We start from the raw sequence: 23,586 nt of genomic DNA on the forward strand, positions 1-23,586 counted from the left end.
ATAGTATTTGGATGGATAGTTGTTGATCCAGCAGACATGAAAATGGAGTTGGAAGCACATTCACGACAACAACTACTAAGTTGCAGAAAGCCAATGATGAAAGCAACAAAAACTACAAAGTCATTATGAAAAGCTTAGACTTTAATAATCATACAACAGTTGATCATTAAAGGCATTACCAAATAATCCTGGGGATAAAGTCCACAGACCAAGCTGTTGATGCTGAACTGGCATCCATGTCATACTCAAACTAAAATCAACAGACCAGAAGACCGGATCCGAAAGACCGAAAGGAAGAAAACCTGGTGGCATATGGTACCTTGGCTCAAAACATCACCTGACAAGAGGGCTTTTACCGGCCCAAACTGAAAACAAACTGGAAACTCCAAGCAAATCTGACGGCCTTCGGCAAACCTAGAAACGTGCTGGCAGAGCAGGCAACAAAAAGCACCACATATGGAAGATCAGAAGCATTTCCGATGGACGATCGCCGGGCCAGACTCCTCGTACTCTCCCTTCGAAATCCACATCTGCATATTTGAAGCATGACGAGTCATGCGTCTGTGCAAAACATTAATGACACCAGAGCAGAACTAGGACATACCTGCTGGAAAGTGCTAAGGGAGGCAAGGATGGATCCTCCAATCCACACACTGTATTTTCGCTCGGGCGGGGCAACAACCTTAATCTTCATGCTGCTTGGGGCAAGAGCAGTGATTTCCTTGCTCATACGATCAGCGATACCAGGGAACATGGTTGATCCACCACTGAGCACGATGTTCCCATACAAATCTTTCCTGATATCGACATCACATTTCATTATGGAGTTATATGTGGTCTCATGAATTCCAGCAGCTTCCATGCCGATTAGTGATGGTTGGAAGAGGACCTCCGGGCACCTGAATCTCTCGGCACCAATAGTAATGACCTGCCCATCTGGAAGTTCGTAGCTCTTCTCCACAGTTGAACTAGTCTTGGCAGTCTCCAACTCCTGCTCATAATCAAGGGCAACGTAAGCAAGCTTCTCCTTTATATCCCTTACGATTTCCCGTTCTGCGGTCGTAGTGAATGAATAGCCTCTCTCAGTGAGGATCTTCATGAGGGAATCTGTGAGATCGCGGCCAGCAAGATCTAGACGGAGAATGGCATGAGGTAGTGCATATCCTTCATAAATCGGAACAGTGTGGCTGACACCATCACCAGAGTCAAGCACAATACCTGCCAATAAATAGCCGAATTAGACACAAATATTTATATTTTCCCACTAATGCTGTCAGACTGGTACAAACCCGTGGTACGGCCACTCGCATAGAGGGAAAGGACTGCCTGAATTGCAACATACATGGCCGGCACATTGAATGATTCAAACATGATTTGAGTCATTTTCTCTCTGTTTGCTTTGGGATTAAGAGGAGCTTCAGTTAGAAGTATCGGGTGCTCCTCAGGAGCTACACGGAGCTCATTGTAGAAGGTATGATGCCATATCTTTTCCATGTCATCCCAGTTGCTAACAATTCCATGCTCGATTGGATACTTCAATGTGAGGATACCTCGTTTAGACTGGGCCTCGTCACCAACATAAGCATCTTTTTGGCCCATTCCAACCATAACACCAGTGTGGCGAGGTCTGCCAACAATGCTAGGGAACACTGCCCTAGGTGCATCGTCACCCGCAAATCCTGCCTGTTTGATGAAGGCAAGAGAAGCATGAGATAATCTGGAGTAAAGGTCAAGAAGTGAATAGCAAAACTAAAAAAAAAAAAAAAAAAAATTGCTAACAGCAAACTGACCAACCTTGACCATTCCAGTTCCGTTGTCACAAACAAGAGGTTGAATATCCTCACCATCAGCCATTTTTTATAAACCTGGAAAATTAATGTTCATAAGAATATCAACAATTTAACCGTTAAATAGTTTCCAGCTCAAATGCTAACACATGCTTTCGTATAGGGCAAATGAACCAAAATTGGGAAAATTTTCAACTCTAACATTTTTATCGTGCAGACTGTTTCAATTATAATTAATACAAGAAAAATAGTTAAACACAAAAAACATATTGCAGATATATTTTCTTCTTGAATAAATAATGATGCTAAAGAGTACATAGTGCTACTGCTCTCATTATCAACTGATACACCCTTACCAAAGCTGAGTTGATGACTAAAACATGACTTAAATTGTCCTTGCCGGAGAAAAAAAGAAATTGCCTTAGCCATACATCGACGAGGAGGAGTTGGGAAGGCGCAAATGTGAGTTAGAAGAACCAGTAAAGTTGTAGAATCTGTTAGCTCTTAACTGAAAGGTATAACCTTTCAGAAAGAGCGGATTAAATTGTGTATTTCTCTTAAAAGAGCCACTATAACATGAAATCCATCATCTCCCTTGTGTCGAAAGATCAAATAATCTCACACGTAGCACAGACAGTTTTATATCATCTCCCCTAAAAAGAATCAAGATAGCCTTGTAGAAGACTAGAGAACATAAGATCGGAAATCAATATAACCAAATGACACTTTACTTTGTTGACAACGTCTTGTTCTTATTTTGATTCTCCAATTGTGTTGCAATCAAATATTGGCAAGAAATATAGCTCTCTCAACACTTAATTTGCTAATCGGGCTAGTTAACAGAAACAAAATGGGGATAAAGAAGCAGAGTAAGCAGGAAAAAAAAGGGGGTGGGTCAAAAAAACAAAATAAGCAACCACAAAAACAACACAAAAAAGAATCGAAATAAGACTTACAGCTCTATGATATACTAGCCAGGTAATAAAGTTCTGTTTCCCGACAAGTGGATGCAATATAAAGGTCAGATCTAACTATGGTTTATTGGAAAAGGCAGATGAATCGAAAAGTCATTAAAAAACACAGATCTTTGCATAATCATCTGAATCAAAAACCGACACGGATAAAGTAGATCCACTCAAAAGGAATAAACAACTCATGAACATCCCATTTGTAGATTCGATCACTCCCCGATCCTGCTCAAATTAAACCCAAAAATCCATCTTTTGGAAGGAAAACAGCATCTTTCATGGAAACACAAGTTAGGCCGCCAGGAATGCACCGATCGGGGTCGAAATCGTCGGATCCGGACCATCAACCAGTGAATCATCAAAAATCGGAAACCAATCGACGGAGGAAACAACAGATCTATGAGAGCGGGGGGTCTAACCTTTGTCGACGAAGGCGAATAAGGGAGGAGAGGAAGGATCGGACAAGGGGAGTCAAAGGGAGACGCCTGAGACCCCAAGAAACGGCAGAGAAGACAGGAGCGATTTGTCTCCTTTATAACGAGCGAGTTTCTGAATGCCAGTCCGAGTCGGACCGGGTTAAAGTAGCTGCTGGGCTTACTCGGCCCATTAAGCGATCACAAGTCAAACAATTTAGGCGCGAGCTAAGTGGGGGAGTGTCGCATGCATCACCACTACACTTGACCCCTTAAGATCCTCCTTTTGGCTCCTCAAATCAATAAAGCTTAGTTTCAACTCCTTTTCACTTTAATTCGAAAAGTTATGCATGGGTGAACACTATATGTAAGACTAGTAATACGTATGATTTGATGTTTTAAGTATAAGATCTATATCGATGTATCGATACACGATATATTAATATGATAAATTAAATTATTTTGACCTAATCTAAATCTCAAATCTTGAAAATACAAGGAGTCTGTCTGTCTACTTAAGAGGATGAGAATGATAGCCTTTATGCTTCTTCCAAAAAGAAAATATTACTGTTAGGAATAAAAACTTTTAAGTTAACTAAAGGTTGAGGTCAATACGAAAAAAATAACCTCACTCATTCGAAGAAGTTTTCTTTTTTAGACTAATTATTGATTATCTCTTGTATTTATACCTTATTAGTATAGTGATCTTTATATTTTAAAAATGTATATTAAGATCCTTATAGTTCTGAAAATAAAATAAATAATCTCGTTTGCCCTGACACCAAATGTTAGATCGATATAAAAGTGATTGACAAAAAGATAGTTTTAATATCACTTCTGTTTTTAATAATATTATCGGTAAACAAATAATTTTAATATCTCACATGCTAAAAATAAAAAATATATATATTTTTAAATTTTTTTCATCACCTTTGAGTTGATTTAGGACATAATGTCATATGTTGTGTTTTTACAACTGAAGAACAAATAAAATTATTTGTTTCACTTTAAATCATAATGTAAATTTTTTAAGTACAAGAATCATAATACTAATAAGATCCAAGTATAAAAGGTAATATATAATTAATTTTTTTATTCTTTCAATCAAACAATAAAATATTTATTTTATCAAATAATAAAATGTTGATGTCGACATGTGACATGTTGAATAATACATATGGTTTCACTTCTCATATTCTTCAAAGCCTTTTTGTCTTGGATCTCATGTTGCACACAGATACGAAAAGTATGTTTGTAAAGGTGACTGCCATCCGTTTAGCTTCTAAAAAGTTTGGCATAGATTAAACTCGGATGATTCTTGAGATGCTCGATCGGACAAACTCCCTCAAGAGGTGAATCATAACCAAACCATAGTTTTGGAAGAGTAGCAAACACAAACAGCTAATTGCATGGTGTTTAGGACACAAGACTAAGATCAGCATGAGCTGCATACTTTTCACCTTCAACAGCTTCGAAAATGTACCACAACAGCTTCTTTCGACACAGACAACAGGTAGATGTAGCAGTTGAAGAGGACACTGTCGCCACACAGGACTCACAAGTGTACAGTTCCAGATATAAATGTGATCACAGTATTCTTGTCAACAAACTTCAAGCATTAACTTTGGGCTCCCATCCTGCAATCATGTATTCCTTAGCAGCGCTGGTCTTTATGAATGAATCTTTGCTGAATAGTACCTGCAGAAAGCAAATGATCCACAACGTAAGAAGCTTCAGTACATGTATAGATGGAGACTTGTGCTTGAGGATGAAGGATAAGTATGTCATGAAGAAAATTGTGTCGGGCATCCAAATATCATCACAACAGTGTAGACATCACAAGTCATCGAATGATTCTCTAGTTATAAAAGTATAACAGTCAGATTGATAAATCCACGATGTTTCATCAGCTAGTTTAATTGATTGTCGATTGCAGCTTATGTAAAATAACACACGATGCTCGTCGGTCATGGAATTTCTAAGCCCCTGACATGGTATTGCTAAAATCAAATTTAGGCAAGATAGAGGAACTCACCTTCATGTAATTCTGAACACAAGTTAAATTCTCTGGGACACTCCAGCCTTTGAAATGAGCAAGAGTGACCTCAAGATGAAACAACTTTGGTGCCAGACTTAAATCAACAGCAGAAATTTTTTCTCCATTGACAAATGGGCCCTGCAAAAATCAACGGATTAGGAATAGTTCAAACAATAAATGATTTTGGTCTACTGGTTAGTGAAATATAACAAAGAGTTATATTCATGTAACTCTTGAGAGACCAATTATTCAGATGACATATAACTTGATCTTTCGGTTAGTAGTGCAAATTTGGAATGTTTTTTTTTCAAACAGTAACCACAAGAAAATTGCTGTTTTATCAGTTCACTTGGTCACAGCAATAAGCCAACCCCCCGTAATCCACCATGAGTAAGCGGTGGCTGTGTTGTTTCATATACCACTCTAGTCATCAAGGAAGACAAATGTTAGTTAAAAAAGCATGTGATTCTTTTACATACATGATCCTTTAGATGTTCTTCCAGTGCATGAAACTCATCCAGCAGGGCCTGCTCGGAACCATCAGTGGGATCTTTACTCTTCAAGAACTTGACAAAAGAAGATAATATTTTTGATCCCCTGAAATGCCAATAGTATATGTTAAAAAGAGCAAACAAATGTTCCTTTATGATAGCACTTCAAAGTCAGTGAACGGCAAAATTTTGTTTTGGCTACACATTGAAGTATTTTCTCTTGCATGGGTTGGTGAAGAAACATACTCAATGTTATTCATTTTCACAAACTTATCAGTCAAGTCCACAGTAGGTAAACAAAGATTAGGTTGTCAACTGTCACAATGTTTAGGTACTATATATAACAATGCTTTCAAGATTTATTATCTTCTACTTATAATCTTTCAAAATATCCATGTACAAAATGTTTATGCTATATTACATGCTGTCTCAGTTATTGCTCTTTCAGGTAATAACTTAAGAACAATCAGGACTACAATATGCCAAAGAAATCACAATTCTTACTCCACCTGGAGCCATACATAAAAAATTCTTTATGAATTCCACTTTTTGACCAAGTCAAGTATAGATTGATAGTCAATTGCCCATGTCAGTTGATAGTTAATCTGTGATTAAGCTGCAACTGACATGAACATTGTAGGCACGGAAAACCGTGCTCAAACAAAGACAACGAAGAATCCTATAGAAAATGAAGGAAGAACAGATGCAAATCAGAAGCCTTACACAGTGGCATATTCTGCCGGAGTCACCAGAGAAGGATTCGGGTATTTCTCCTCAATGATCGCCGTGATAACATCAGAATCCGGAACCCATTTGCCGTCGCCAAAATCGATTACCGGCACCTTCCCCTCGGGATTAATCTCCAGGAACCTGAATCCCCAACTCAAAAGTCCTCAACTTTAGGCCAAAACCCTAATCAAGAACTCAAGGATCATCTAAAAATGGATCCTTCCTTACCACTGCGGCTTCTCACTGAGGTCGACCAGCTTCAACTCGTAGGGAACGTTCTTCTCCTCCAAGGTAAGAAGAACCCTTTGGCAAAAGGGACCTTTTTGTACGATTTAAACGCGATTCAGACGAACCTAACAGGAGACGGGAGAGCAAACAAGAACAGATGAAACGCGAAAAAAAGGAGAGTTTTCGGGATCATACAGTCGCCCGGGACATCGGGGGCGCCGGCGGCGGCTTTGACGCAGACCTTAACGGGTTCCGGAGAAGCAACGTCAGCCATTAGCGAAGGGAAACGGGGACCGGTCTCTGCTTTCCTCGACCGACTTAGCGTGGGACTCGGAAAGGGGGAGAGACACTTATAGGCGAAGATGGCCCTGAAACATGGGCTAGATCAGGGTCTGTTGTTCCTGCAGAACTCCCTACCAGGAAAAGTTGGTCCTTCATGTTCAGGTGACAGTGAAATATTTCATGATATCTTCTCTGAGACCATCCTTCATCGAACACCTTGGTTTGGAAGGATCATCAATAGCGTCATCATGCCTTCAGCCGACCTGCAGTTGGGTGGAAGAGGACGGTGAGCTGACCATAAGCTGAAACCATGGTTAGTATTCAAAGATGGACTGGTCCCAATATGCATGACCAACATGTCAGCTTAAGAAATCGTAGCTCCATGACCTCCGAAGAAAAGACTGCAGAAAGGTACCTTCTTTATTAAAGAAGAATGAGGGGACCAACTGGGTGACGCCTTTATGCCCAGAGAATATGCTTCTTTGGAAGATGATGTGCATGCCATCGGAACAAAATTTGGCTCAATCTTGTGCCAAAATGGACCTCTTAGCTTTTTGTCAGGGCCATAAAAAAATTGTGTCTGCAACAAAACAATTCTAAATCTTAGCAATCTCTAAACAAAGCCATCATCCAAATAACAAATAATTTTTCTAAATTCTCAACAGCAATTTCTACGATTATTTTTCTGGGAAAAGAATTCTACCAATATTTACATCTAGTGCTAGCATTCTCAAGAGAAATAATCATAACAAGTTATAATCTCCCAAGTATTTGCCATCGACATCATAAATCTTTTCGATAAACTCTATTTGGGTCAATAAATCTATGGTGGATGTACAATATGATGTTTGCTTATAAATGTTACCATCTAACATTAAAAGAAGAAGGTACTCAAAAAAGGAATTTTAGCGCACCGACAGGTAGCTAGCTGTATATCCAAACCACAGGTCTGCACAAACAAGAAACACAAGTTACAAACCCATGATGCACAAAATAATGGCCTTTCATGTATGCATTATGATCGGATCAAGACGAAGGAGAACAGGAGCATGAGACAATACCCAAGCTGGTCACCTTAAATACCCAAATCATCATCTGGGTCGGGTTGCTCATCGATATAATGTATTTCATCCTTTCCAGAACACTAATCTGATTGTCTGAATCATGTAGCACATGGAAACCCTTTTGGGATCACCACCCATCGTAAATATGTATCATCATTAAAATTTATAAAAAATCATATGCTTAGTTAAATTTAGAATATTATAATATCTTTATTTATAGTTTTTATTTAAGTCTTTTTACATCCTTATCTATCTCTTCTCGTACCATTAACATTAGTTATTTCAATTATTTTAACTATCATCTTTCTCCTAAGCATATGTTTATACTATCTTAAATGAATCTCTCTTATCTTATCTTCTATTGAAGTGTTACATGATAATTCATGAATAAAAAAATATTATTATTTTTATCTTTCCTAACAACTCAACACATTCATAAAGCATTACTGGTTTAATAAATGCCTTATAAAATTTTCAATCTCAAATGTATCCAATAATCACATAAGACTCTGGATGTCCCTATCTTTTTAAATAATTAATCAAAGATACTTCAAATTTTTATTTAACAAAATTTATTGTTCATCACGGAATGATGGAGTAATCATCGCCAAACTACCAGATCTATATGTTGAAAATAGGTAACTTATTAGTGAGCATTATGTTCAATTGTTGATTAACATAACTCCCATGAACAACTTAAAATGAGATATGATTATATACATTATTAGAATTATTGACTTGTTCCTTTTGATATCAAAACAGAAAAAGCATGAAAAACAGTCCATGAACACATGCATAAAATATTGTGTTTGTACTTTTTGCTCATAGAACTAATATATGAAACCTACACTACAAGACAAACTAGTATGACCCAGAAGCAATATTTTAGTTACACAAAACTTGTGTCATCAAGAACACATAAATGAAGCATAATATTTTTTTTTTCTTCAATCAAACAAGGGCAGTTTTTTGTTGTGTCCCCAAGCATAAGGTGTTCTAAGAAATTAATTGTCAAGAGTAAGTTGGCTAGAGAGAGTAGTACTGTCCAAGTCAATGAACATACTTCTAGTAGACATGCTAAAATGTTAGTTACACAAAACTTGTGTCATCAAGAACACATAAATGAAGCATAATAAATTTTTTTCTTCAATCAAACAAGGGGCAGTTTTTTGTTGTGTCCCCAAGCATCAGGTGTTCTAAGAAATTACTCGTCAAGAGTAAGTTGGCTAGAGAAAGTAGTACTTTCCAAGTCAATGAACATACTTATAGTAGACATGCTAAAATCCTAGTCTAATAGTGTCAAACCAATGACCTAGCTTATCGTGACAATTTAAACTCGACCATAAATGAATTAGCTACGTAATGGAGGTGTCATGTCCGCAAGATAAGACACCGAAACTTGCAACATCTTATGAACATAACTCCATAACTTGCAGAAATAATTATCAGATAAATGCAGTATGCAGTAACTGACGTAATTTTCATCACAAGGAAATCCAATAAACTAGGCTAGCAATAACAAGAACACTAAGGCCACTAAAATATAAAGATCATATCATAATTCATAAACAACTTTGGAATAATAAGCTCAGATATAGATCTGTACCTTGATGTTCATATGGAAGAACAACTTTTGACCACTGAAAATATAAAGAGGATTGAACTTTTGACCAAATCACTCACTTAAGCTTGTAGCATTTCCGATTTAGAGTGAGGAGGAAGTGGGCCTGCAGGCTCCTAGATACAAAAGATATGACAAGAAAATGCATTGGCTCTGACCTTTGGCAAAAGGCTCTTGTTGACACATGTATTGTCAGAGGTTACATTTGCAAATTTAATGGCAACTTGATCCAAGAATAGCTCTTCTGCCTAATACCAATGCCACATTCAGAATATTTCTCTTTGTTTCTTAACATGAACATTTACCAAAACACAACAGAGAACTTACAAGTAGCTTCACCATTCCATTGTGACATTTAAGGCGTACATGAAATTTTGCTTTATGAGAATTGTTCCCGAGGCCATAGCAAGTTTGCTGGACTTGTTTGTTGATTGGTGCACTGCATTATTGGCTGTACACTAGCAACCATAGACACATGCATGAACCTGGGTTCATGAAGGTCTGAGTGTATGAACCAAAAGATACATGAAATTTGATCTGAAAATGGAAGCAAATAAGATGTTCATGAATCAAACACAGAAACCTTGCCCACAATTAATTATCTGTTTTTTATCAAATAGATATACACAGAAATTTTGAGGTAATCATATTGTTCAACAATGGCAAGAGACTATTTAGCACAACATTCTAAAGTATGATTTGGACACATCACAATCAGAACACCCAGAATTTGAAAGTGATAAATCCATCGCCACTTCACCAACTTTTGTTGAAAATCAGAAGTGGTCGTAAGGTTGCCCAATTCATTGAAAATATAACATGTTGCAGACATCTCTGCCCATCAATAATTTCATTGAATACTATTTTTAAAAAATGTGCCTACAGGGAAACACAAAAATATACAAACAAGAATCAGAACCATGGGATGTGGAAGCCTGGAAATTTTATATTATCAGAATCCATGTATATGTACAAAGAAAATAGAACTTTAATGAATTTGGCAATGCATGTAAAATCATAGGACAATAAATATACTAGAATATACAACATCAGTCTCTGTAGGGTTTCCAAATTGATTATGAGGTGGAATTACACTAGAATACACTCATAAGTGTTTGCCTGATGCATCATATTAACCTGCAACTATAAAGTCCAACTTCAAGAATACTCAATAGAACAAGACAAGATTAAACCTTATTGATCTACCCAGGATTATTTAGAATCTGCGGCAGTTATTTGAATAAAAAGACAGAAAACTGTAGTCCTGTCTTATTTTGTCATTTTACTACGTAATAAAACTTTAAAATAGCAGCTTAATTCTAAAGGAATGTCATTGGTTTATACTACTTGTATATTGAGGATTAGAAGAAAGAGGGAAAACATTATCCATCACAATTGAGCATGCACAGAAAATTGTTTCATCATTCAGACTTCATGTACTATCTTCTTTTTATCAACTGAAATCACGACAAAGGTCAAAATCTGCAACTTAAAATTAGCAGCTTAATTTGACAAAGAAGCCGAAATGTCAACAACTTCAATCTGCATTTAAATCCTCAAAATCATTTGAGTTAAGAACTAAAAATTGAGAATACCATTGGAACGAAGGTTATCAAGTAAGCCGGCAACTGATGGTCACAAGGTGTGCCACAGCAAACTACTAACCGGTAAAGATTACATGAAACGATATGCTTCAAGACTATATCCATGTGGTTCCTGCCAAATCAGATGTCATGGCCGGGTGAAGCGGGTACTAAAAACGCAGAACAATGATTATTTCAAAAAGAAATTTGGTGACATTCAGATCTATATCCTTCATTTGCACTAGTTATGTCTAGTCAAGCATATGTTACAACATTCTGAACGTACCAGGTCAATTGCGACTGCAAATGGATTCTTGCCTTGCCCACCAAGACCTGACAAAGGAGACCTCTTGTATGAATATATGGACCTCATCACAATCCGAGCAGCTAAGAAAAAGAAACTAAGAAGCGTCAGTTCCTCACATCTCTGACAAAAGCGTTATTTTCCTTAATAGAGGAATTTAGAGCAGTCTCCAATGGTGGAACGCAGTCTTTCCTACAATTCCGATACGAAACGAAGTTCCCAATATCACGCCAACTAGCAACATTAAAAGGCAGGCCTTTCCACTTCGAGTACCAAGAACACTTACAATTTATCCACCACCGATGCATCCACTCCCTTGCGTTTCAGCAAATCGAAGTAGGAGGACGGCTTCGATTCAACGCAACGACCAGCAAACCGCTGCCACAAAAGTACCACTAATCAGTGAGCAATCATGTAAAAGTCCAAACGATCTCAACTGTCTTCTTGCTTTTTATATGGAGGACTTGCACCGACAGTGCATAGACTTTCCAAGGGCAATTTGGGACGCAAGATTGGTGACGAAGTGGTCGAAGACATGGGAACAGAGACGGCTAGCGAAGGAGTCTTCGATGCGCAGAGCGGGCGCGTGCTCTCCTTCCAAGCATCCGTCCCACAGAGACCTTGAGATCAGTTCCGCCATCGAGAAGCCGGCTCGGAAGAGCTAGGCCGGCGAGAACGAAACCCTAAACCCTTCACCGCTCGCCGGGAGCAAGTCGAGTGTTTGGGACCATAGACCGCTCGACGTCCGATGGGTTGGGTCGAGCCCGTATCGGAAGGCCGCGTCGGATCGAAACCGAATCCGACCCGCTCGAGTCCTCAATGGTACGAACGCAAGAGTTGCCGGCACAATCCTAAAACTTGAAATTTCTGCCACAAAGAAAGATCAACGAGGCCGAGCACTTCGATTTCACCGTAGGTGGCTCTGCTTCTCGGTTCTGGGTTTGGAGCTCCTCGACCCTCATTTCTTATCGTCTCGCACCGTCTCCTCTCCCCTGTCGCTGGCTTTGGGGTTTATGTGCTGACTTAGGCCAGCGAAACGGGCGGTCGGATCACCGCAGTGTGTCACCTCCCTTCAAGAAGAGAAGCTTCTATCACCAGCCCTACCTTCCCTCGACGCCAGATGGGTGGCCGGATCTTGTGCTTTCCTTGGATTAAAGGAGTTTGAATACCAAGGGAACGATTACCATCGTGATTGAAGATTGAGAGAAGAGCTGATGATTTCTTGGGCGAAGACGATAGAAAGATTGCCTCTTTCCCCCTTCTCGGCCTTCGAACGCCTTCCGAACAGGTTTGCCAGTCTTGGAACTCAAGCCGTAGCTGGAATTAATGTCATTCTCTTCAGGAGTTGAAACCTTAACATTTAGGCTGTTCCTTTTGTTCATTTACAAAGTTGTCATCTTGAGCATTCTCATCTTGCGATTGATTTCTTTCTGCTTCTTCTTCTTCTTTTGTTTCTTTTGTTTCCTTGTAATCTTCGAAAGCTCAACCGATGACATTTTTTTTTCATTTTCGTCATGTAGTTTTGGCAATTGGAGTTTCACAGTGACTACTTTGTGCTATCAGCCTATCTGATGTTTCAGGTGTGTTCAGGTTAGAAGCTTTCCTTTACTGTCTCATGAGAGGAGTTTCACAAAGCCTGGACGATTGTGAGATCCTTCCTCACATTGCAGGATCTGAGGCCCTAAGACTGTGGTCCTTGCAACAATGGATGATCACATGGAAGAAGCAATCGAGACAACTAAAGCTGAGCAAGTTATAGCAGTGCCAACCACTACTCTATGGATTTGCATGTGATGCTTGGTAAGCAGGTTGGTGTTTTTCCTTTTAAGCCGCGGTCTTTATTTTTGGGCATTGACATTGCAGTATTCAATTTGCTTCTTGTTGAATGCCAAATTAGAACTCAAACTGACGATACAGAGTCTGTTAAAGCTTTACATTTCATTTTTTGTAATATCATACAAGGTTCCAAAAGGTTGCTCTTGGCGAGACGAGAGAATGAATCAGAAATGCATGTTAAACTAATAAATAGTACCACAATTGGTATTCATAAGCTATTGTGACAAATAAGCAGAGAAGAGGGAAAATGTGAAAACAAAGGAAATTGCCAGTTCAAAAAAGAAAATATTAGTTTGGGAAATTGTTCGGTTAAAGAAAAATGATGAATTTAATGAAAGACAAATTCATTTTTCATAGTAATGTATGATTCCTCGAGCAATGTCCAAGCAGCCTGTTACCGAAAATAGCTCGGAAAATGGCAATAGTATATCGTTGTCACAAAACAGTATATGCAAGTGTTTGGCATTGATGTAAGAAATAATGCACCCATTTGATTTTTGAGAATGATGGTTGAGTTTGTGTGGTGAGTATAACCATCAATTTGGAGGGACAAACATCTTCTTAAACCCACCAATAACGATTTTTTTTAATTAAGAAATAACAGGTGAATTTGCAACTTTGTTAGGTTTGAGAATTCCCAAGTTGTAGATAGCTTCTATGCGAAGTATGGGTGGTTAGTAAATAAACTAATGAGATCCACTTTTTCAGATGATTTCATGAACACTAGCCTTCTTAATAAACAGTTTTGTGTTTCTGGAAGTTGTGTGCGGTAGCAGTTTCATCCATGTCTAGTGTTTTTTATAAAAACTGAAATATTCTACTTATTTTTTTTTACCTCTTTCTAAACGTAGCAGATCCATCAAATAAAAATCACCATCTTATCACATTCCAATTATAGTCAAGTTACAATTCAGCTTTTCCTTGTTGCTGTTTCACGTATATTTTAATCACTTGGTTGGAAATTTTTTAGCCAAATGTTATTGTTCATTTTTTTCGGATATATTGTAGGATTTAAGATGTTGTGCTAGAATATTCCTTTGAACTTTAAAAGTGCATTTTGTCAGCTCTGCAGAAGCAGTTAAAGAAGTTTATGAGATTAGAGGATGTCAGCAGACAAGTCCTCTAGCGATTGCTGTTGCTGTTGTCATTCAATTACTGTTTATTGTTATATGTATGTTGTATATACAGACATGTGTGTATATATGTAGAGAAATAAAGGCGAGTGTTTACCAAGGTTTACTAGGATCAGTGGTTAAAGTGAGATTGAGATTGGCTGAACCTGATATTGAAACCCCTGTTTTTAGGCAAATTGGTCAGACTGAACCAGAATCAATGAAAAAATCAATTGGAATTGAACAGCCCCTAGTGAGTATGGCCAGTTGGTGGCTCTTATATTTCAAAGCTGTTGTTTGTAGTTCTTTGCATTCTCTTTATCCTTTTCATGTTAGCAATTTATTGATTGAAATGTAACCAATTGCAGCGCAAGGCTAGAAACAACAGCAATCCTCGAGAAATTTGACCTACAAGAAGTTCCTTGAGATTATGGAGTCAATGTAACTGTCCCTTCTAAAGGCTTTATTCTTTTCCTCATGCAATTTGTGGGTTCGAGAGGTATTAGTTACAGAGGTAAGCAGATGGTGTTTTTCCTGAATCATCACAGCATATCAGGCGGCGGCAATTTATGTCGGCGATCATTTTTGCTCTACAACTGCTGTTCGCAAGAGGTAAAGTTGGAACATGCATAGAGCCCTTTTGATCGATGCGTTTACACCATTTTTGTCTGCTGTTGCTGCTGCAATTCTGTCAAAAGAGTTTTAGCTAAACTATAGTCATCATTCTTGGAGCTGCAAAAGCATCTCAAGTCTACTCCTGATGCTCTTAATGTTCTTAATCTGTGATATCAATGTATGCTGCTACCTCAAGTTTACTGTACAGTTACATTAAACATCCACCCTGTATTTAAAGAAGCTACTGCAGGAGTTGTACAGTAACACTTCCATTGCACACAACTGTTTGAACACTACTTGTTTGGATTGGCACCGATTAGAATCTTGTTATTCTTGAGGAATAAAGTATGGCCTGCTAATTCCATTATCAGTGCAGAGTGGATGCCACTGTGCAGGAATATGTAGTTATCATGAACTTTTATCAGCAGAGGATTCCTGAAATATCTATCATTCATCACCATTTTGGAGTCTTTAACCTGTACAAGGAGACAATACCATCCCACCTTCAAACTGTAACAAAACTCCAAGTTGAATGAGTTCTTCTGGGGTTCTTTTATGGCTTGTATGGCTGGCTGCTCTGAGATTTCATGTCCTGAGAGTGATTAATGATGAAGGTTATACCACAATCAAAACAATCTGTTCCAAGAAAGAACAGAAAACAAAAAGGTTACTGAAATCCATAAATTAGAATTTGGTGTTAGCTTATGGCAGTCTTCTTCCAAGTGGAGTAAACCTGTTAGCTTGTTGACTTCATTACATATGGTTAGCACAGATGGAGAGGAGCTGCGTACTCCATGCATGGAAGCAACCCTGCTTTGATGAATCATTCGAGACAAGAATATAAGGATGGGGACTCCTCGCCTGTCGCAATGTGGCACAAAGGCAAGAGAAAGAAGAAGCATCCGATTCTGTGGTTTGTGGACCAGAGTTAGCTCGGAGATAATGGAGAAGAAAGGCCACCTGCTTTCTTTTACTTGTCGCCGCTGAGTTCTTCTTCCACATAGGTGAGAAATCGTAATGCAGAGAGACTGCTGCAATTGTCTCAGCCACTTCTTCCCTGTGCTAGAAGAAACCAGCGAGATTTACTGCAGAACAACTGCGGCTGGTGATTAAAAGCAGTACCAGCAGCTCTCGCAATCTGTGTTCTTAGGTTTCTCCTTGGCTTTTGCTCTGCTGGAAGGTAGCGTTCACGTGAAACCGGGCCGTGAATCATGGAGAATAACCACTGTTCATCTATTACAGCATTGCAGCAAGAAGTTAAATGTTGCCAGCTTGATTTTGGGGTGTTTTCTTCTGGGGTTTTGTCTGTTTAATGGTCCAAAGAGCATCATTGAATTGAATTTAGACAGATGAGTTCTATGCTCTGAATAATTTCTTACTGGAAGTGTAAGATTCCAGGAATAAAACGCAGAACCAGATAAGAATGCGTGAGATGCAGCAGTGATGGAGTGAATGATGTTGTACCTTGTACAGGTAGAATGAAGAGCAGTAATGAGCCAGTGTAGGTAGGTCAAGCTTACTATAGAACGAAGAACAGGTAGTTTCATGGTAAGAACATTAATCTTATTTTCCTCAGAAGACAAAACTGTGGAAGATTTTGTGGGAATCATGGAAATAATTGTCATAAAAGGAGGAAAAAAGCACACATCTTCAGGGGATTATAGCAGAAAAATGGAGGATTTTTTCCTTTTTTTCTTCTTCTTAACCTCATTGAAGTTTAGAATTCATTATCAAGTTTTTCCATCTAAATTGAGATCAGGCTTTTTTCTAAGTGCAAGCTCAATCACTTTATGTGTTCATGCTTATATAAGCTCATCAAAGCCAGTTCACTCAAGAACACACACACAGTCTCTCCCTCTCTCTCTCTCTCTCTCTCTCTCTCTCTCTCTCTCTCTCTCTCTCTCTCTCTCTGTTTGTGTGCTGACTGTACTATGGCTTCGTTGCTCTTCAAGGAAAAGAGAGGAGTCAACTTCTCCTGCGTCTCCCCCGCATCAGCAGCGATATGCACGAGCATAGATCGGCGGTCGATGGTTCAGCCGAGAACCGGCAGAACCATCGATCGGCACACGCCTCATCTGAGAGATCCGCGACGAGCTAAGGCTAGTGTCAACGCCATGTCACAGACGCCCACAAAACCAAAAACCTGCAACCAGAGGAACAAGAAGAGCTTGGAGAGAGCCAGTGATACGCTCAGTACACCAGGCTCCACTCGCTACCTGCTTGATGACGACGACGGTGATGCCTACTTCAGCAATGTGCTGCCGGACGTGGAACCCCTTCCTCCGGTCATGTCGCTCGAGCCACCCACTCTACGAGCGCTGATGAGAGAAGAACCAGCTCGATTGAGGCCATCTGCTGCTGCCAGAACACAGGGCCAGGTTCTCAACTCATCCGGCTTCCTTAATGCTTCAGTTGCTCGAGATCAGACATAAATCTAGCTTGTCTTCTTCGTAGGTGGTGGTCTTGCGGGTGTCTTTGCACTGCAAGGGCTGTGAAGGGAAGGTAAGGAAGCATATCTCCAAGATGGAAGGTGAGACACCGTCACGATTCAACCGTGCTGCTGTGCTGTACTCATCAGAGAAGGAAACAAAACAAACATCAACTGTTGTGTTGTTGTTGTTGCTGTTGTTGTTGTGAATTTTAATGATGGGTTAAGTTGAAGATGTGATCATGCTGCTGCTGCTCTTGGTCAGGGGTGACATCATTCGACATCGACTTCGCGACGAAGAAGGTGACAGTCATCGGAGACGTGACACCACTGGGAGTTCTGAGCAGCATCTCCAAGGTCAAGCATGCGCAATTCTGGCCATCTCCACCACGCGCATCGGATTCCCTGTGACGATCATTGGCTGCTGCTCTCTGGAAGCTGTAAAAAACCTATGTGAGGGTGTCTGTAAAAAAACGAGAACATTTGCTGTAGTACTTCTCTCATGTCTTGGATGCTGCCGGGATTGTCTGGGAAACAAACAAATCATCCGGTTATCTCCTCATCATTTCGGTCATAATGGATCCGATCTCGGCCTTTCCTCTTGTTCTGTTTTTGGTCTCTCTCATCACTGTCACTACTATGCATCTTTACAAGTGGACACTCTGTGATCTCAAGCTTTAGATCCTTCCTGTGCTTATCATGCAATTATATCTGCATTTCTGCACTCTTAGGGAAGTGCATCTCTTGATTACTTGTACTCGTTTGCCTGGTGGGGTGCCATAATGCAATTCTTCAACCTCAGGATTCACAGACTTCGACATGGCACTTGGTGAATTATGCAGCATAATCCACCTCGCGTGCCGGTCGTGTTCTGTTCTTCCTCGATGCGAGAGTTTCTGTGCAATTCTACTTTAATGTCTGACCTACTATGTATCAACGACGAGGTGCAGCAGCGAATGACGACGAAGGAGGCCATGGTTTCGTGGTGAATCCGATCATCTTCTCGGAATCTTTGAGCTCCACCAGCTCTGGCCATTTGGGTCAACTACAGATGATGGCAAGCAGAAACCAACGCTTTAATTATTAGATCCTGCATTATCTGCAGTTCACAATTGAAACGACACTGACAAGAAAAACTCTACACAACACAGAACGAGGTCTCATGGAAGCCATCAAGATCAACAAGATCGCCGCCATTCTTCATGCATCAACAGGAAGCTTCTTGTGCAACTACAGTTTTCATCGTCCTCTGTTCAAGCCAGGCCACCATGTCGGAGAAGACGAGTTCCACGCGTTCTGGGGCCTCGCCAAACGTGAACGCATGCCACATGCCATCGTACACCTTAAACGTTTTATCGGTGCTGGAAGCTGATTTGTATAGCAATTCACTTGATGATGGATCGAAGATCTTATCATCCCCGCCGTGCATCACCAGGAATGGCAGAGTAACCTATCAGCAGAGGACAGAGGCACATGGCAAGGTCAGATTGAGCGTTGATCTCACTTACTGGTTGAACGTAGCAGTACAGAGGTTACCTGGTGCAGATTTCTCTCAATGGCCAAGCTAACCTTGAGAAGCTCATGACCGGTTCCTAAACGAAGATTTCCTCTGTAGTTGTACGGATTTGATCGAACCTGCAGAAACCGAAGAGCAAATGACTTGACAAGCAAGCATAGATAGAGATCCAAAAGAAGCGGATCACACGTGTATGCTGGATCACCTCCTGTCTCTTTTCAGGATCTTTTATGGCAATATCGATCATGTCTTTTGCAGGAATCATCTTCCATGTCGGAATGATGCTACACAACTTCTTCAGGATGCTGATCACCAAAGGATGCGGCTTCATCTTCTCATCGATCTGTAGAAGTTTGGATCCAGGGTCAGAATAACTTCACATCTCACACGAATGACGACGACGACGACGACCAGATGGAGGACCTTGCACATGGGGCTCACAAGAACAGCACCACTCCAATAGGTTGGGGCCTTCAGATGGAGGAGGAGAGCCACTGCTCCCCCCATGGACAACCCAAAAAGGTACCTCGGCTTCTTCTTGTTCTCCCGTCTCTCTAATAAATTTGAAGGCTCGTAGAATTAGAACTTGAAACTAGGAACGCTTGAGAATGAATGATCCGAGTTCATACCACATACACTCATGAAGTAGTTAGAGCAGTCGCTGACGAGATCATCGAAGCTTGAGATGTAACCTCGCAATCCGGACGATTTGCCGTGGCCTTCATAGTCTACTCCACGAACTGCGTAACCTGCTTTCGCTAATCGAATTGCAATGTCTAAATCGAGAATGAATCAGTGATTTATGCCGATCCAAACTATGAATAGTAAGTCAAGATGTTTGCAGAAGCTTCACCTCTCATGGATATGCTGCACTCCGAGCCATAGCCTGGGCAAATTCCCGGAACATTAAAAGAGATGTTCATGAAAGAGATTACCAGTACTTGAATCTGTGTGAAGAGAGTACCATGGCACAGAAAGATCAATGCTTTCGGTTCTACGTTCCTCTGTACAAATCTGCATGTAAAAAGTCTCGCTCCACGTTGATTCTCTATAAATTCCTAGAATCGAACTAAGATATTACTAAGATAAAAAAGAACAAGGAATCGATAAGAAAAAGCTTCTGATCACTGAACGCTAACCTCTTCATATTCGACGTTATCATCGGCATGCGCCTGTGAGAAAGGATGCTTAGTAACCACAGGAAACAGAGGAATTCTGTGAGAAAGAACTCACCATTATAAGCCAACAGGAAGCTTTCAGTAAGATAGGATTTGATGAGTAAAGGGGAAGAAATAACAGAGAACTATATAGAGATCAAGAAACATGGGGCGGTGGAAATCGCTGGTGGATGAACAATAATCCACAGGTAGAGATTTCAGCTACGTTTGGTATAAAACAACTGATATCTCTGCCCACAGCAATAGGTTTCGAAGACTGGAAGAACAATTCCGTGGAAGAACATGGAATAATTCAAACATTATATTACGTGACAACCTTCTCCTTGAGGTGTTCAACGGGTCCTAAACAAGTTGCCATTGCGATAGACTCGAAGCTTACAAGATTTTGGTCTCCCATAGTACACGTAAGGAATCAATTGCTGCACGGAAAGATCATTTGACGCCATATAAAAGTTATTTATATTTCTTTTGGGGAATGCAAGTCTACATAAAAGTCAGCTTGTTTATTTTCCGTAGAGGAGCCAATAGCGGCAATCCTGATGAATAGGATAAGGTAGCTGAGTTCTTAGCCGTCGATTTGCGATGTCTTGGAGTGTGCATCCTCGTCGTGCTTGGCTTTCAGCTCCATCTCAGATGCGGGGTCTTGGGTGGTCGTCCTCTGGTCGAGCCAAGCGATGATGTCGGAGAAGACGAGATCGATGCTCTCCGGGGGCTCGCCGGACGTGAGCGCGTGCCACATGCCAGGGTAAAGCTTGAACGTCTTGTCCTCGCTTGACGCTGTCTCGTAGAGCAGTTTGCTGACCGAGGGATCCGTCACAATGTCGTCTCCCCCATGCACCACCAAGAATGGCAGCGACACCTGCACGCAGCAAATTCGATTGGACTCAAACAAGCTTAGCGATCAAATGAAGTGAATCATTCACCATGCTTAGCAGATAGCTACTTTCGTGTGCAAGAAGAGTCGAAATTCTCTTAATCTATCCGAAATCGGCTTCCCGGACAAGCAATTTTCAGAATAGTGGGCCAAAGATGGAGCACATAGTGGATGATGAGAGAACGTATAAGAAAAGCTAAGATGAACTATGCATGAAGGAGGAAATCATAAGGATCACCTGGTGCAGGTTTTGCTCAATGTCCAAGCTAGCCATGAGAAGCTCATGAGCGGTCTTCAAGCGCGGTTTTCCCTTGTAGCAGTACTGATTAGATCGAACCTACCAAAACAAAACAAAACAAAAGAAACGAAGATTCGTGTGTATCATAAGATAGACGAAGAAATAGGTGCCGTGTACACTGCACTTGGGCATAAGCTTTGCTACCTCCTCTCTCTTCTCTGGAGTTTTGATGGCGATATCAATAATGTCTCGCGTCGGAACAATTTTCCACGTCGGTATGATGTAACTCAGCTTCTTCAAAATGCTGACCACGAACGGGTGGGGCTTCAACTCATCAGCAATCTAAAGTAAACATATTGATTAGTGCTTCGTCAAAGAGTGATCTTAACTAAAAGGTACCACCACATGAGAGAGACAGAGTGTTTTAGGACAGCAGTGACACACAGCACCGTGAAACGTGCTTGATGTGATCTTGAAAAGGAAGAAACAAAGAATAGTCGGTCACAGGGAAGGAAAAAAGAGAAGACCTTGCACATGGGGGCGACCAGAACAGCACCATTCCAGTAGGATGGTTCCTTCCTGTGAAGGAGGAGGGCCGTGGCTCCCCCCATGGATTCCCCAAGGAGGTACCTCGCTTTCTTCTTGTTCTCCGGCCGCTCTAAGCATAGAGGATTGTGTTAGAACTTGAAGCGCTGCTGTAACTATGAGCGCATGCTTTTGCAGTTCATACCACAAACGCCGACGAAAAAGTCAGAGCAGTCGTTGACGATATGTTGGAAGCTCGGAACATATCCTTGCAATCCAGAAGATTTGCCATGGCCCTCGTAATCTATTCCGTAAACGGCGTAGCCTGCCTTTGCACATCGAGTTGCAGTGTCTGGATCGGAAAGGAGTTCAGAAGCCATCATCGATCATAAAAAGTGGGTGAAGAAAAGCACGACGACGTTTCTTGGATGAAGCTTTACCTCTCATGGATATGCTGCACTCCATGGCGTAGCCTGGAAGAAGCACAAACCTTACGTAACAGGAATGCACAGGAACGAGAAAGAAGCGAGAGGTGATCGGGGAGTACCATGGCACAAGAAGATGAGGGCTTTCGGATCTTTGTTTTCCGGCAGCCACCTGCACGTAAAAAGCTTGAGTCCCCGAGGGTTGTCTATGTATTCCTGAAATCATGTGCAAACGACATGAATAATCTGTCAAAAGAAGAAGAAAGAAGCTTCTGATTGCTGATCGCTGACCTCTTCATATCTGACATCCTCATCACCGTTTGCCTGTAAGAAGGAAAAAGTTGGAGATTAAAGAGACAAACAAATGCCAAAGACAGATCTGTAGATAGATAGATAGATAGATAGATAGATAGATAGATCGATCGATCAAGAGAGAGGAAGTTCGTGAGGGAAGAACAGACCATGGGGGAGAATTCACAAGGAGGAGGTTTGGATCTTTGGGTTGACGATTCGGTAGAAGTGAAAGAGCAGGGAGTTGAAAGGATGCGTTGTCTTGAGGAAACGCGAAGATAAGGAGAGTCGGATAGAACGGAAGGATTGGCGTTATGGAAAGCACGGCATCGATGACGCTAATATTGGTGGTAGAAATAGGAAGATTCGCTGATAAATACGTTGTCTATTAAGGCATCGAATTGTTGTGGAACCGCAATAGTCGAATCACCATCGGTTCAAGAATGGGCGGCTGTGATCGATTGCACGCAGCCAAGGGGAAGGAGGTCGCCATTGATGACTCGACTGCGTCAGTGGGAGTCGTTATAACGGGTCACGTCTGCTGCTTCGCCTTTTGGACTTTTATGACTTTGACCGGTTCATGGTATATATATATATGCACACATATTGAATGGGGCTGAGAATTAATTTGGCAACGTGATATATGGATAATGAATGAATGGTTGACAATTGAGGCCAAATGCAAACGAAATGGGTTGTCTGGTCTGCTGAGAATGACAATAGATTTAGATTAGTAACAACGATCTCGATCAAAATTTAGAGGTCAATAAGAACAACTCGGCCTAATTTGGTCAAAGCAAATTTCTGCACATCTTGTTGTTGCCCATTGGCATCCTCATCGAAGTCAAGCTAACATTAAGATAGGGAACATCTCATCAACCAGTTTGTGGTTGATGCACACGCAGGTTTAAGCCACTGTCAATGATGTCTCAGTGAGATTAACATCGTTTTGGGCACCACCGTCGCCACCGTCGCTTCCTCTTCTCATCGGTAAACGAATCACAGAGGAAGCTTCCTTCCACCGTATTCTTTCTCAGAAT

General features: G+C 40.7%; 5 protein-coding genes and 1 long non-coding RNA gene across 13 annotated transcripts; 1 reads left to right on the top strand and 5 right to left on the bottom strand.

Annotated features, from left to right (window-relative positions):
- Positions 1-97: 97 nt before the first annotated feature.
- LOC135615862 (actin-7-like) lies at positions 98-3,291 on the bottom strand. The gene is made up of 5 exons (XM_065114912.1): positions 3,175-3,291; positions 1,795-1,865; positions 1,290-1,683; positions 605-1,218; positions 98-530 (listed from the first exon to the last, which is right to left on the bottom strand). Exons 2-5 carry the CDS (start codon positions 1,852-1,854, stop codon positions 465-467), a joined length of 1,134 nt encoding a protein of 377 aa, XP_064970984.1. The 5' UTR covers positions 1,855-1,865; positions 3,175-3,291; the 3' UTR covers positions 98-464.
- Positions 3,292-4,521: 1,230 nt separating this feature from the next.
- Positions 4,522-7,485, bottom strand: LOC135615863 (probable glutathione S-transferase DHAR1, cytosolic). Its single transcript, XM_065114921.1, has 7 exons — positions 7,352-7,485; positions 6,850-7,199; positions 6,655-6,745; positions 6,421-6,567; positions 5,686-5,803; positions 5,204-5,344; positions 4,522-4,866 (listed from the first exon to the last, which is right to left on the bottom strand). Exons 2-7 carry the CDS (start codon positions 6,926-6,928, stop codon positions 4,780-4,782), a joined length of 663 nt encoding a protein of 220 aa, XP_064970993.1. The 5' UTR covers positions 6,929-7,199; positions 7,352-7,485; the 3' UTR covers positions 4,522-4,779.
- A 2,682-nt stretch (positions 7,486-10,167) lies between these two features.
- On the bottom strand, positions 10,168-12,021 carry LOC135615865 (uncharacterized). 2 transcript variants are annotated; one of them, XR_010488177.1, is made up of 4 exons: positions 11,795-12,021; positions 11,628-11,700; positions 11,491-11,537; positions 10,168-10,500 (listed from the first exon to the last, which is right to left on the bottom strand). It is a non-coding gene; the product is annotated as an uncharacterized LOC135615865 (long non-coding RNA). The 2 variants fall into 2 exon arrangements; XR_010488176.1 differs by lacking the exon at positions 10,168-10,500 and having other exon boundaries at positions 11,344-11,537.
- Positions 12,022-12,634: 613 nt separating this feature from the next.
- LOC108953213 (protein SODIUM POTASSIUM ROOT DEFECTIVE 2-like) lies at positions 12,635-18,101 on the top strand. Of its 5 annotated transcripts, XM_065114918.1 has the most exons (6): positions 12,635-12,796; positions 13,029-13,098; positions 13,179-13,316; positions 14,825-17,449; positions 17,526-17,601; positions 17,765-18,101. In XM_065114918.1, the coding sequence occupies exons 4-6, from the start codon at positions 16,862-16,864 to the stop codon at positions 17,908-17,910; spliced, it is 810 nt and encodes a 269-aa protein (XP_064970990.1). In that variant the 5' UTR covers positions 12,635-12,796; positions 13,029-13,098; positions 13,179-13,316; positions 14,825-16,861; the 3' UTR covers positions 17,911-18,101. The 5 variants fall into 5 exon arrangements, with proteins under 5 accessions (XP_064970990.1, XP_064970989.1, XP_064970988.1 ...); XM_065114917.1 differs by having other exon boundaries at positions 13,089-13,316; XM_065114916.1 differs by lacking the exon at positions 13,029-13,098 and having other exon boundaries at positions 13,099-13,316.
- A 450-nt stretch (positions 18,102-18,551) lies between these two features.
- On the bottom strand, positions 18,552-20,646 carry LOC135581596 (caffeoylshikimate esterase-like). 3 transcript variants are annotated; one of them, XM_065114915.1, is made up of 9 exons: positions 20,510-20,646; positions 20,155-20,230; positions 19,980-20,029; positions 19,869-19,901; positions 19,645-19,791; positions 19,439-19,569; positions 19,221-19,358; positions 19,036-19,134; positions 18,552-18,949 (listed from the first exon to the last, which is right to left on the bottom strand). In XM_065114915.1, exons 2-9 carry the CDS (start codon positions 20,181-20,183, stop codon positions 18,707-18,709), a joined length of 870 nt encoding a protein of 289 aa, XP_064970987.1. In that variant the 5' UTR covers positions 20,184-20,230; positions 20,510-20,646; the 3' UTR covers positions 18,552-18,706. The 3 variants fall into 3 exon arrangements, with proteins under 3 accessions (XP_064970987.1, XP_064970986.1, XP_064970985.1); XM_065114914.1 differs by lacking the exon at positions 20,510-20,646 and adding an exon at positions 20,249-20,483 and having other exon boundaries at positions 20,155-20,187; XM_065114913.1 differs by lacking the exon at positions 20,510-20,646 and adding an exon at positions 20,249-20,483 and having other exon boundaries at positions 19,980-20,073; positions 20,155-20,187.
- LOC135615864 (caffeoylshikimate esterase-like) lies at positions 20,629-22,874 on the bottom strand. Its single transcript, XM_065114922.1, has 9 exons — positions 22,717-22,874; positions 22,547-22,579; positions 22,378-22,471; positions 22,271-22,303; positions 22,036-22,182; positions 21,833-21,963; positions 21,510-21,647; positions 21,306-21,404; positions 20,629-21,052 (listed from the first exon to the last, which is right to left on the bottom strand). The coding sequence occupies exons 1-9, from the start codon at positions 22,717-22,719 to the stop codon at positions 20,759-20,761; spliced, it is 972 nt and encodes a 323-aa protein (XP_064970994.1). The 5' UTR covers positions 22,720-22,874; the 3' UTR covers positions 20,629-20,758.
- Positions 22,875-23,586: the final 712 nt, after the last annotated feature.

The sequence above is a fragment of the Musa acuminata genome, chromosome BXJ2-6, assembly GCF_036884655.1.
Source record: "Musa acuminata AAA Group cultivar baxijiao chromosome BXJ2-6, Cavendish_Baxijiao_AAA, whole genome shotgun sequence".
NCBI lineage: Eukaryota > Viridiplantae > Streptophyta > Magnoliopsida > Zingiberales > Musaceae > Musa > Musa acuminata.

Bases quoted from the DNA above. Each gene is read 5' to 3' on its own strand.
- LOC135615864 (XM_065114922.1), bottom strand. The intron at 22,304-22,377 runs GTACTCCCCGAT...TGCTTCTTCCAG, and splicing joins CCTCATCTTCTTGTGCCATG to GCTACGCCATGGAGTGCAGC. The intron at 21,964-22,035 runs GTATGAACTGCA...CTCTATGCTTAG, and splicing joins CTTTTTCGTCGGCGTTTGTG to AGCGGCCGGAGAACAAGAAG.
- LOC135615862 (XM_065114912.1), bottom strand. From the start codon at position 1,854: ATGGCTGATGGTGAGGATATTCAACCTCTTGTTTGTGACAACGGAACT. The intron at 1,684-1,794 runs GTTGGTCAGTTT...TTCATCAAACAG, and splicing joins ACGGAACTGGAATGGTCAAG to GCAGGATTTGCGGGTGACGA. The intron at 1,219-1,289 runs GTTTGTACCAGT...ATTTATTGGCAG, and splicing joins TGCGAGTGGCCGTACCACGG to GTATTGTGCTTGACTCTGGT.
- LOC135615863 (XM_065114921.1), bottom strand. From the start codon at position 6,928: ATGGCTGACGTTGCTTCTCCGGAACCCGTTAAGGTCTGCGTCAAAGCC. The intron at 6,568-6,654 runs GTAAGGAAGGAT...TTGGGGATTCAG, and splicing joins CTCAGTGAGAAGCCGCAGTG to GTTCCTGGAGATTAATCCCG. The intron at 4,867-5,203 runs GTGAGTTCCTCT...TGCTTTCTGCAG, and splicing joins GTGTTCAGAATTACATGAAG to GTACTATTCAGCAAAGATTC.
- LOC108953213 (XM_065114918.1), top strand. From the start codon at position 16,862: ATGTGTTCATGCTTATATAAGCTCATCAAAGCCAGTTCACTCAAGAAC. The intron at 17,450-17,525 runs GTTCTCAACTCA...TCTTCTTCGTAG, and splicing joins CTGCCAGAACACAGGGCCAG to GTGGTGGTCTTGCGGGTGTC. The intron at 17,602-17,764 runs GTGAGACACCGT...GCTCTTGGTCAG, and splicing joins GCATATCTCCAAGATGGAAG to GGGTGACATCATTCGACATC.
- LOC135581596 (XM_065114913.1), bottom strand. The intron at 19,902-19,979 runs GTACTCTCTTCA...GAATTTGCCCAG, and splicing joins ATTGATCTTTCTGTGCCATG to GCTATGGCTCGGAGTGCAGC. The intron at 19,570-19,644 runs GTATGAACTCGG...CAAATTTATTAG, and splicing joins CTACTTCATGAGTGTATGTG to AGAGACGGGAGAACAAGAAG.